The following is a 13,503-nucleotide window of genomic DNA, read 5'->3' on the forward strand; positions in this document are numbered from 1 at the left end:
TCGTTTTATCGATTTGTTCAGTAATCAAATGAGTATTTCCTTTTTATGAATATGCTATCACATTTAAACTGAATTAAGGGACCTTTTTCCCATTTAGTTTTAATACTGTTTTTAATGTATTTTGTCATGTGTGTTTAGTCTGTATGGTCCAGATAACAATGAAGGATTATTCATTTGTTGATTATCGGTTAATCATTATTTTAGTAATCAATTAGTCTTCTCACAAATGTTAATGTTCCTGGACATGCCAACCACGCTGCCAACTTGATCTCAAAACCACACATTTAATTAAAAATAAAACTGTGTAAAATCAAAATCAAAACAAAATTACAATAACTACTTTGGTGTCAGAGGTTGTAGTGTCAGATACAGATGGAGAATAATTAACAGGATAATCTGATTAACATGTGTTTACATTATTGAGCCGATACGCACTACTGCTCATCATCAAAACAACCACAACCTCAGACTACCGCGAGTTGAGAAGATAATGCAAAACAATTATGAATATGTTACTATGTGCTATTTGCTTAAAAATACAGGAGTTCGTGTGTGTGTGTGTGTGTGTGTGTGTGTGTGTGTGTGTGTCTACATCTATAATAACAAATTCACAAAACCTCCAGATGGGAGCAGCACTGCTCCGTCTCATAATCCCCACGGCTCTGGCGCACTTGGTCTTGGTCTTTACCATGTTATGAGATGCCCGCTATTTTATTCAATCGTGCGTATTTTCCTATTTTTCCACCAAATTTGCTGCTTTTATGCTCCGAGTTTCTGCCCCTTTACATCCAAAATATTACTTATTTATTCACACACACACATAATTTCTAAATACAGCGGGAATTCCCTCCACAATTAATATAATTGTGCATTGCCACATTTTGGGTCGATGAAAACAGTGCAAGTGCGTGTCCAGATTGCCTGTAGAAATCTTATGTATAATGCAGTAATAGTGGAATACCCAAGGAGTAAAAATAGGGCACAACAACGCTTACATAACAACTGGGACATCGTGGTTGTTTACATCGTTGGTGCATGCGGATTTTATGGCCACGAACTGTTCCAAGATGGCATCTGAGATAAAAATCTGAGAAATAAATGAATTAGACTTGGATGTTTATAAAGAACTAAAAATAGAATATAATTTATGCGGCTAAATTGTGTAAACTTTTTGGAAATGAGGCGCTAGAAATGTCTAAATGACGCGTTTTATTTGGAAATTAGTGCTAGGGTAACGCTGAATAGTTAATTGTTGTTTTTCAAAAGGACACAGCCAATTTCGCTTTTACATGACAGAGCTGTTTGGGAACAATGGGCGGGACTAGAGCGGGTGCGCATTCGAAAATGAGCCAATGGGCGGCGTCGGAAGGGCTTGATTGACAGGCACGGCCCCTTCAGAACATCCCGCCCACCAATGACTCCGTGTTTTATTCTGTTTTTAGAGCAGCGGCGTCACATGTTGTTTTCCTCTCCTCCAGAGCAGCTCCGGAGACGTAGTGCGCGGACAAGACGACGCGAGCCGAGCCCGTCTTATCAGCAATGGATTAAATAACATTGGAGACACGTTTCGGAGGATTTTTAAAGAAGATTTCTGCGCTTAAACGCAATAAATTCGCGGGGATCACCGTGCGAAATGGCGAGTCCCCCTTCTACACCGACCGCGATGGGGGGACACCTGTTATCTAACGGCGGCGTGAAGAAGTGCGGATACCTCAGGAAGCAAAAACACGGACACCGGCGCTTCTTTGTGCTGCAGGAGGCGGCGGAGGGGAGCCCCGCGCGCCTGGAGTACTACGAGAGCGAGAAGAAATGGAGGAACAAATCTGCGGCCAAGCGCTGCATAACTTTGGACTCGTGCCTGTGCGTAAACAAGCGCGCGGACGCCAAACACAAGCACCTCGTCGCGCTCTACACCAAGGACGAGTATTTCGCGGTGGCTGCGGAGAACGAGCCGGAGCAGGAGAGCTGGTACCGGGTTCTGAGCGACTTGATAGCCGAGGGGAAGGTCTACGACAGCCCCGCGTCCACCTCCTCCCTCGTGGGGTTCGAGGAGTCCAGCTATGGACCCGTTGCCCCCGCTAACGCCGCCTACAAAGAGGTCTGGCAGGTGAACCTCAAGGCGAAGGGTCTGGGCCAAGTGAAGAATCTGGTGGGGGTTTATAGGCTGTGCTTGTCCAGTCGCACGATCAGTTTTGTCAAGCTAAACTCAGAGACGGCCGCGGTGAGTCTGCAGCTCATGAACATCCGGAGATGCGGGCATTCCGACAACTTCTTCTTTATTGAAGTCGGGCGCTCCGCGGTGACGGGGCCGGGGGAGTTCTGGATGCAGGCGGAGGACCTGGTGGTGGCGCAGAACATCCACGAGACAATCTTGGAGGCGATGAAAGCGATGAAGGAGCTGTCCGAGTTCCGACCGCGGAGCAAGAGCCAGTCCGCCAGCACGAACCCCATCTCTGTACCGACCAGACGCAACCTCAACAACCTGCCGCCGAGCCAAACCGGGCTGGTGCGCCGATCACGGACGGACAGCATGGCGGCGATGTCACCGGGCCGGAAGTTCACCTCCTGCCGCGTGCGCACGTCCAGCGAAGGTGACGGAAGCATGACGCGGCCCGTGTCCATGTCCATCCCGATCACCGGAAGCCCCACGAGCCTCGGGAACCACCTGATCCGCTCGCACACTCTGAGCAGCGGCCGCACCTGCAGGATGCTGGAGTCTGTGTCCAACCTCCACCACAGCCGCTCCATCCCCGGGTCCGGCTCGCCCCCGGTCAACTCCAGTCCTCTCGGCACATCTCCCCGCGCCGCCACCGCGCTCTCCACGCCGGACAAATCGCGACGGCCGTTCAGCTGCAGCGCCTCCATCTCCGGTTCCCTCAGCGATAACGGCTTCATGCTGTGCGACGAGTACAGCTCCAGCCCGGGCGAGGCCAGGTTCCTGCCGCTGATGCGAAGCGACACCCCCGACTCGCTGTGCAGCACACCGCCCTCCAGAGACGCTAGCGACCCCTGCGGGTACATGATTATGGAAGGGCCCAAATCTGCAGGAAGCATGGACAAAGCTTACCGCAAGAGGACGCACTCCCTCACGACGCCACGACAACAGACCGTGGTCACGCCTCTCTCCTCTGCCTCCTTAGACGAGTACACTTTAATGCGGATGGGTCAGAATTCCCAATCCGCTTCGCCGAAAGTCTCCTACCCCGAAGACTACGGCGACGTTGAAATCGGGTCTTCACGAAGTTCTAGCAGTAATTTGGCTGACGAAGGCTACATGCCCATGACTCCGGGTGTAGCGCAGCAATCGCAGACTCCCAAAGCAGACGGTTATGTTCTGATGAGCCCGATGTGCGTCTCTGCTCCTAAACAGATCGTGAATCCAAGAGTGCACCCCCAAGTGGCGAGCGGTGGTAACTACAAGGCCAACTCCCCCTGTGGCAGTTCTCTTGAAGACAGCGGCTATATGCGGCTGTACTGTGGCTCTAAGTCAAGTATGGACAGCCCTGATAAACATGGAGAGTATATGAACATGTCTCCAGGAAACCCACCTCCACTCCAAACCCCTCCTGACTTTTTCATGAGCGAACCAGCGCGACCATTGGCGTACCAGTCGCATTCGTTAACTTTGCCCGCGAGACTGCCCACATCCATAAATGAAGACAATCAATACGTTTTGATGAGCCTGCAGAATTCACGGCCAAAAAACGGCGATACCGACTACTATTCAGTGATGCTGCCAAGCCAGATCTTGCCCTTGACCCCGTCGCCAATACGGAGTGTCCGCCCCGATAGTGCCTCCTACAGGGGACGCATCGGGCGACCCAACAGACTGTCCTTGGATGCGGTGAGGACGCTCCCAAGTATGAACGAACACCCAAACAACGAACCACGAAGCCCAGGAGAATATATCAACATTGAATTTAACTCGTCTCGACTCTCCCCGCCCTCTACAGTGTCTGCAGAGAGTCAACCGTCCTCCTTAGGGTCAAATAGTGGAGGGCCAAGCGATTACATGAATCTAGATTTGAGCCTAAAAGAAGAGGCAAAGGAGCATGCAGAGTTTTTGGAAAATGAAAATCGTATCCAAGAACGGCGAGACGAACCAAAAAGTGACTACCAGGAGATGAGCTTCGGGATGACCAGTTCACCTCCTCAGATGGTGCCACAAAATGCCACAAGGTGAGAAAAAATAAACCAAATACTGTTGAAATATCAATTAACTTTTAACACTTAAAAAAAAAAAAAACTTTAACCAGGTAAGAACCTATTGAGATGGAGACCGCTTTTTCAAGGGTGACCTTTTGTACTAGTAAAGCTCCTAGGCTTTACTAGTACTAAAGATCTCCATCACAATGGGTTCTTACCAGGTTAAAAAAGGTTCATAAATAAACCTATTAAACCAACATGATTTTGAATGACACATTTAGTTAGGGGAACCTAGTTCAGGGGTAAATGCTCTAAAACAAAAAATCCTGGATCATTTTATACCTTGTTTTGTCCTAGTGTAATTCTCATCTAGACATGGTTCAGTTCTTATGTAGTCCTAGTTGTTGAACAATGTGCTTTTTACCAGCACAATTTCAAAAAATATAACAAATTTTCTACATTTTCACACTTTTCCAAGCATAATTTAACCTGAACTACTATTAATTCATTTGAACAACATAGGACATCTTTGTGCAGTAACAACCCTTTTGAGGTCAAACTCCTGAAGTCATTTGATCCCGTCTTACTCAACATGTTTCGTACACGTTGTCTTTGTTTTTTCATTTTATTATTGCTTCATTCTCTGAAAAGAGAGAGTGTGAGTTGACTTAAATACACAAATGGGAACTGTCTCTCGGAAACGCATCAATTGAAAGTAAGAGTGACATTGTTTTGATTTAAGATTTTATAATAGTGCAGGTGCTGGGCTGACCAAAACACCAAATTATAAATACATAAACAACTTCGACATCATGTCCAATGTTTCTGTAATTATTAAAAATACATTACAGTTGTACAGTTGATTTTGGGGTGAAGAGTAACATTTAAAATTTCCCTGTCTCATTTCCAGTGGCCGCATGTCTCTTTCCTCATCGCTCTCAGCCCCACACGAGGAGCACCATGGGGTATTCCTCCTAGACTCTTCCCCTGATCCGGACCGCTCTGCTAAGGTTATCCGGGCCAATCCAACGGGCCGCAGACGCCACAGCTCTGAAACCTTCTCCTCCACCGCCACCGTCACTCCCGTTCTACCCTCCTTTGCCCAAAAAACACCCCCAAAACGACACAGCTCAGTGGAAAACCTGTCATCGAGATCCAGCGACGGGTCTGACGAGGAGGCCAGCTCTGGGAGTCCCATGGCCCAGAGCAGAGCTGCGAGAGGGGGAAGAGGGGAGTATGCAGCCGGCCTGAACTATCTGGCTCTTCTGGAGGGGAAGCAGGACGAGATGGTCGGGTTTAAGGCGGCGCAGCGCTGCAAAGGAGTCGTGAACGGACTGAACACTTCGCCATACGCATGTTTGGGATTCAAGGAAGCCACCACAACTGCAAAAGGTGAGCTACAAGATACATTTAATACCGTGAATCTTTTTTTTTAATGTAATGCAGATGTCTTTTTTAAAGGTGGTCTAGTCCTGGTCTTATTTTCCTATAGTAGAACCTTTTTGGTTGTGCTTTTGTCTTACCCTAACAACTAAACCCTTATTCCAGGTTAAGACTTGATTTAATTCTGGTTTGTCCTGGTCTGGACCTGGTTTTACAGCTCAGAAACGGTACCCATAACCTATAATACAGGATTTTCTCAAATGTTAGCTCCTGATGAGTACTTTTTAAGTCTTGGTTTGGATCAGGCTAAATCTTGATTATGTACTGGTCTATATCTGGTATTATAGTCTTTGATTAGTACTATTTGAGTTGTGGTGTAGTCCTGGTTAATACATGGTTAAGATCTAGAGGGCCAATTTTGCCTAACACGTGCATGTTTTCGGACGGTGAGAGGAAGACGGAGAACCCGTAGAGAAACCACGGTTACGTGGGAAGGATATGCAGACTCCACCCAGAGAGATCATTTTTAAATATTTATAGTACTTATTTGGACTGAATTTTTGTCTTGCTGTTGTGCTGGTTCAGTCATTCTTCTGTCCTTAAAAGTGTGGGTGGACTGGGTTGTCTCTGGTACATATATGGGGATTGTATTATTTTCCCAGCAGCTGTGAAGGAGGCGGAGGCTGCTTTGAAACGTGACCAAGGCAGAATCGAAGTAAACAACTGTGTCTGTGCATGTACTACACATGCACCACCCACGCTAAAGCTAATGCTAACCACGCATGAATGACGTTTACAAGGCCAGGAGAAGATAATGGAATAGATAACCATTTAAAAATATACAGCCAAACCAATCTATAAATACACCAGCACTAAATGAGAAGTAAAGCAGGACTAAAGCAAGGACTACACCAATACTAAACCAAATCTAAACCAGGACTAAGAGGAGTAAAACCAAGCAGGGACTAAAGTGGGGGACTAAAGCGGGGGACTAAAGACTTGAATGTTTATTTGAATTATAATATATATTTACATCCTATTGTTTAATCAACACACTTATTACAACAATGATCATATATCATTAATTCAACAGATCATTTTTAAAGTGTTTTTAAAGTATCTCATATAGAAAGGTACAACCCAAAGTTTAAAATGGGCCCAGTACTAATCCCTGTATTCAGTGTGTGATAGAAGTTATTCTGTGGCTGTCTTTGTTTTTTGTGGGAATAATCCAATAATCCCGGGGACATTGACGTGCCACACTTCCTGATGCCAACTCGAGCGAACTGAAAAAACAACAGAAAAAAGAAATGCGGAAATGCCCAGGGCTCGAAGTGGAAAACACATTCCTGCCGCGTTAGCAACATCTCTGAACAACATGTTTACAGCGCAGAGATACAGGCCACTATCGGGGTAGCACGTAGCAAGAGAGCTGAAGAAATACTTTTATTTGTGCCGCTTGAACTCTTTCAGAAAAATGTCTGTGTAATCCCTCATTCGTCCAGGCGTGTTCCATTGTAGAAAAAGATTCAGTTGTAGTCATCTGGACTCAGTCAGAAAAATACAAATGTTTTTTTCTTTCAGAAAAAAAACATTTGTATTTTGAAATCTGGAAATGACAAAGAAGGACTTGATTCTTTTACTGTAACGTGTCAATGTAAAGAAAAACAGTGCAGATAGTATATTATTATTATTATTATTATTATATTCATGCACAGTTTGGGCTATTTTGCAACATTATTTTAATAGCTATTCTTATAATAATATTCTTTTAATTTGTTGTTAGTTACATGTGTAGATTATGGAGGGGAATTTTGGTAATGAGATGAATGTATAGGATGTTAAAAGCAATACATTTTGACTGCAACTAGTTTTTTAGTTTTAATTATAATATTTCATGATGTAAAATATAGATGTTTAAAAATAATGAAAGTGAATCAATTTGTTTCCTCTGCTTGCGTTCAGAACCTTGTCCTTGTTTTGATTCTGGTTCAGTCTCGGCTTCCGTACTAGTTTGGTCCCTGGTTTTTGGCCTGATTAGGTCCTGGTTCAGTCCTGTTTTTCGTACTTTAAACAGACTTCAAAACAAGCAGCAGGTGGAGCGTCACGCATTCCTCTCATGTTTCCCATTCACAGCACTGTTTATCCACTCTGACGCTCAGGCCCCAGGGACAAACTCCAATTCACATTCATGAAATACATTTTAGAAGTAGCCCTGAATTATTATACTTCATGTCCCTGAAATGATTTAGAAACTTTCTGAATGATGAAGTTCAGTTAATGTGACAGAAAAAGATAAATCGAGTCTAAATGCCTTAATTTAGCTTCTAAAATGGTCACAATTTGTTCTGTGTCCTTAATTGTTTTGTTATGTGGTTTTTATGAAGGTTATTTGATCTTCTTGGTAGAATTTTAAGATATTTCAATAGATTGAAGGGTTGAGGTAGGGTGAAAGAAGAGGGGAGAAAAGAGAAGGAATGAAAGGAGAGAAGGGCACGTGCAGAGCTGAAGCCTGATTGGTTGTTAGCGTTAGCAGCAGACACTGGAACGTGCTGTTGTTGTTGAAGGCTAAAGCTAGCGCTACAGGAGGACCAAGGGGAGGGAAACACTCGGAGATAAGAGACAATATTAGGAAAAAGTAATGTCTGTTGTATGGCATTTGCTTGTACGCACAAGAATAAAAACTAAGAAACTAAATTGATTAGCAAGAGGTTGTGGTGGAGATGCAGCAAAGAAACAGTGAACTAACTAAAAATCTATATATAACATGGTTATACCAATTTAATCCTTGATTGTTTAACCCCACTTTAGTCCTGCTGTAGCTTAATTGTATTGGTTTTATAATTATACTTTTAGAAGCTGATATTTTAAGAATTGTACATAAAAGCGTAGCTAATTCAGAGTGGACTCCTAAAAAAACTTGTTTGCAAACATTCAGGTATCCATTTTGTCACATTTCCCATAATTCCAGTGTGTAGAGCTGCACCTGAAGCCGTTTACTCCACTTTGACCCACTTATTTGCCTGTCTGAGCGACGGATGTTCTGTTCCAAACGAGGATTAAACCTGAGCGCACCTTCACTCTACCTGATCAATACATGTGTAGGGTATTCCTTATGCAATTCAAGCAATATGAATGTGTTTTTAATTGCATTCACAATTGAAACAGTTAAAAGTACCCTAAAAGTCTCCATGAGGTCTAAAGGCTGCTAAACATGTAGTTTAGACCTCTACAAACATGTTTTGAAAGTACCTGGGTGTTTATTTGGATGACTTTGTCTTTAAAAAAGCATGAAACTCAAATACAATCTTTAAAGACAAATGAGGAACAGCTTGAAACCTGAGGCCACTTTCACATATTTCAATGCTATGATTATTCCACACAGGATTTACTGTTTTACTGTTTATCCTGCTGGTCTCAGGCCAATGAAACCAGGCACCTTGCCATTGTTATATCCTCAGAAAATACAAAAAGCTCAGTTTTGACCATTGTATATTTGTACTGAGCTAATGTTAATAACAAGCTACGGCAATTGTAATTGTAATGTAAAGTGTACTTTACTAGCAGTAGTTATACTATATCTGTGGCAGTAGCTAAATCTGGATCTTCAAACTAAACTAATATGCATGGGGCTCTTAGATTAGTTTATCATTAAAGATTCCAGTCTTCTCTCAAATGCTCCTGGTTTACATTTGTATTATTTATTGCACTTGATAAACTTGATAAATTGCAATAATTGTCCTAGGAGATGCAAAAGGATTAGGCCGGGTAGTACTAGTAGTAGTGGTTGTAGGTTTCTCTCTTCTGCCACTGCAGCAGATGGCCTGTGTATTTGCATGCTTCATTTTCAATTATTAAAATCAAAGCAAGCCTGCCCCCCTCCCAGCCAATCACAGGCCTCCTCTGCTCCTATTCTGACTAAAAACCTTATAAAGCTGTCAGAAAATCAGGTTCCAAAACAAGACTACCTGCTTGTCTCCATGGAGCTAGATTACTGCTAGCTCAATGCTTCTGTAGTGACGTATACGTTTTGTGTTGGTTGGTAAGTTTTGTTTTTCTATAAATCCCCTGTAGTCGTTTTTGTATCTGAAGAGCAGTTAAAAGTGTGAAGTGGATAAACCAGGACAAACTCTCCTCATCAAATCTACTTACTGTTGGTTTTTGGCAATTTACTTGGCTGTAATAGCAGTAGCGTTCCAGTGCATTTCAACATCAGGACATAATATCATCTTTAGAGTTAATCTGTCTTGTTCATTATATTTTATTTAATGTACATATATTTGAAATCTCCACTCACACTCGACCATTACAGTTCTTTCATGGAAATTTCTCTTAATTCCATAAATCCTCTCTCGCTGCGCCCCTCCTCCACTTTTACATTCACATACATCACTACTACTACTACCACTACTTCCAACACTGTCACTTCTTTCATACTGTACATACTACTACTAAGAGATCAGATTTGTATTTATTTTTTCAAATCCTTTTCACTTCATTCATGTAAACGTGGTGTCCATCTTTGTATCTTTATACTCAGGTCTCAGGGGAGGGGAGGGGGCGACACAGTGCAGCGTTTTATTACATAATCGTGTAACTGAGGGAGGGGTCTGCCTTCTGTTGCTAGGGACGACATCGTGTGTAGGGATAAATGTGACATCACTTCAGGATGGCCATAAATGTAGAGGGCAGTAGTAGTATTAATATTAGTAGTAGTATTAATGGTAGTAATAGTTGTTGTAAAATATGTAGTAGTAGAATACACATTTTATTTGCTGTTTTTTTTTTTCATATATTTTTTTAATCTTTAATATTAATCCACATTTTCTTGTATTTGTTTGTCTTTCAGATTGAAGATTCTCGTCGGTCTTCAAACTTTCAAAACTGCTGCTCAACTCGGTTTGAAGTCTGGACTTTGCTTTTGATTTCTGGCCCTAAACTCAAACATTTTAAGGCTCTTGAAGACCCTTAAAGACTGCTGGACAGGGCCTATGCACCTCCTCATCCACTTACCCACACACGGAACATGAAATTATTTATGGAAAAACGGTACACTGAAAATATATATTAAAATTATTTATTTTTGAAAGTTGAATGTTGGATATTCCAGTTGCCTTAATGTCAATATGTTTTCTATGTTTAATCTATGTGGAAATATCAATATTAATTTGAGGCTGCTGCTGAAGTATTGAATTGTTTTGTAACTAATTTATTTTTTGCTCACAGGAAATGTCTATTTTAAAATGCATGCATTGTACCCAGATGCACTGCTAACCTCAACACTCCAGTTTTGATACAAAGTACAGAGACATTTTAAGTACCTTTTTGGATTGATGTTGTGATAGGCAAATGGTACTGAGAAATTTCAGGTTTGAGACAAAGGGGTGAAGCCAGAAATTAGGATTGCAACAAAACATTTGAAACATTTCAAAAACTTTGTGGTATAAACTAAAGCATATGCAAAACTAGCAATGGTACAGCTAAAATGTAATCCAATTGTGAAAAATGAAAATAAAAAGTATATTGCACAAAAACAATTTCATTTTGAAAGATTCCAAATTGGTATTATCTATTTTATTATAATCTTGATATTTTTCAATTGCCTTTTATAACCTATAAAGAGTATTTTAATTAATTAGCTTGATAAAGATGAATCTGTAAAATTACTTCAGTTACAATTTGAAATATAGTTTGACATTGTTCAGTTTTTCTTATGAAATAATAAATAATTATTAAGACAATTCAAATTTAAATCAAGCTTAGTTTTCAATTATTTGAATATGCAAGCTCTTCAATTTACTGAGCAGTATAGTAAAGCTATCAAATGGCAAAATATTTCACATTGGTATTTTTAACCAACAAAAACTATAGCTATTTGTAACTACGACACAAATATTTGCACTTATAATTACAGCAAATAGTAAAGCCTTTCTGTCAAATTTTCCTTCTGGCCACTACACCTATGTTGATTAGAAAATAGTACTTTTTTTTTTTTTCCATCTCTGAATGTATATAAATATACAGAGATATTATAAATATTTGATGCTGTCTATTTATCTGTAATGTATATTTTGTACAAAGAGAAATTATTTCAAAATTACCAAAAAGTCTATTAGATTTTGACTACAATTTAAAAAAATAATAATATTTTACTTTGGAGATGAATATTGCATTGCTTTTTCCTTCATGTCAAATTAAAAATATATGTCTATTTTTATTATTCTAACGCTCTCTGCCTTTACCTAACTGCTTATGCAATATAGAAAATCTAGAGTTTACAACAGGAAACCAAATTATATCTGTATATTCAGCTAAATGTGCTTTGGATGTTTTATTTTTGGATAAATGTATTGTGTTTTTTTCCTGTGAGTTGGTTCAGCAGCAACTTGAATGTGCTGTCTTCCACTGTACATATAAATATATAAAGTTTATGTCGAAGATGGCGCAAAACCTAGTTAAGTATTGTCAGTAATTATAATAGAGATCTAAATAAACAAATTTATTTAAACAAGTACAAAACTGTTGTGACTATTATTACGTATACTTTTTTTATATACTGTATTATTGTGTTGCCATGATGCTAATTTCATTAGCATCATGGCATTCCTTGTAATTTCATATACAAGGAATGTATACCAGATTCTCACCATTTTGATACCATAATTATGGTAGGTCAAGGTTTTAGACGATACAAAATAATAGTTATTTTTTTATTAAACATTGTAGTACAGTATTGTATTAGTTCTAAAGCGCAAGATAATTCTAAAACTGTTCAGCAAAGGTCACATTTATCCAGTTTTTTTTTTTTTTTTTTTAGTATCAATCCATGATTAAATAAGTACAGTATCTAGTTTTGATGATAGTTTTAGTATTGATTAATGTCTAATTTTTGATATGTTAGACCTGTGTTCATCTTCATATTTTCGTTTAGCTGTGCATTTTTTCCCTGCCGTTTTGAGAGCGAAATTGACTTGCTTTGCGTAATTTCACCTCATGTGCGTTTGACGAAAATACCATATTGTTTGTGATTTTCTTTTAGATAGGGGCCGTCTTCCCGTATTTTGGACGGGGTATTTTGAAATGTGGACGGGCATTTTCGAGTGCAAGGACGGGGTCATTTTTATTAATAAATCTCAGAAAAAAGGGAATATTATCATTAAATCTGGCCGGGAAGCGTTGGATTAAAGGTCCCATAACATGCAAAATCGACTTTTCAGAGCTTTTAACCTTCTTACATTGCTATTTGTGCTTCATATATGTACCCAGAGTGTTTTTTGATTGATTCCCGCAGTGTTTAGCTATAGTACAGACTATCTCCTTTCCTCGAATCTCCAAACTGACGGGGGTGTCTACAAGACCGCGTCATACCCACAGGCACGCGTCATCATCCCCTCTCACCCTCACCCTCCCCCCTCTCCACCCGCCTGCCGCCTCCCGCCCCCTTCCCCCCGGCTCCGCGCTGCTGCAGGCTCGTCTCCCCATACAAGCCCCGGAGTTTTTCTGCTTCGATTTACGAGGAAACACGGCTCAAAGAGGCCCAAAACGTCATTAATGATATCGCACTCTTTACTATTATCACAATGGTGAAGGTTTATGTGGCAGTTGATGCAGCAACCGGGAAAATAAACGGAGAGAAGTTCTATCCGATACCGAAAAACCAGGAAATAAGCGCGCGATGGACATAAGACTTTTATATATATATATATATATATATATATATATAGATATAGATCTATATATGTATCTGTTCTGCGCACGCTGTAGAATAAACACCAGATTTATTTAGTCTCAAAGTAGTGTTGATCTGAAGTTCTATCGTTTCTCACTCACTCGCGCGGCAGGAGCGGCGCAGCGCGGAGCAGACAGCTGTGGGGCTACGTCACGGGTGGGCGGGGCACACACGCGCTCTCTGAGACTACGTCACGGGTTGGGCGGGGGAGCCAGATCGCTCTTCGCAAGGGTGGGGGCGAATAT

General features: G+C 41.1%; 1 protein-coding gene across 1 annotated transcript; it reads left to right on the plus strand.

The window, feature by feature from the left end:
- The first annotated feature begins 1,415 nt into the window (after positions 1–1,415).
- LOC140351372 (insulin receptor substrate 2-like) lies at positions 1,416–12,048 on the plus strand. The gene is made up of 3 exons (XM_072437224.1): positions 1,416–4,179; positions 5,057–5,538; positions 10,379–12,048. Exons 1-3 carry the CDS (start codon positions 1,634–1,636, stop codon positions 10,381–10,383), a joined length of 3,033 nt encoding a protein of 1,010 aa, XP_072293325.1. The 5' UTR covers positions 1,416–1,633; the 3' UTR covers positions 10,384–12,048.
- Positions 12,049–13,503: the final 1,455 nt, after the last annotated feature.

Source organism: Eucyclogobius newberryi, unplaced genomic scaffold (assembly GCF_026437365.1).
Source record: "Eucyclogobius newberryi isolate DKJ021-1_F unplaced genomic scaffold, fEucNew1.0.hap1 SCAF_1, whole genome shotgun sequence".
Lineage (NCBI taxonomy): Eukaryota > Metazoa > Chordata > Actinopteri > Gobiiformes > Gobiidae > Eucyclogobius > Eucyclogobius newberryi.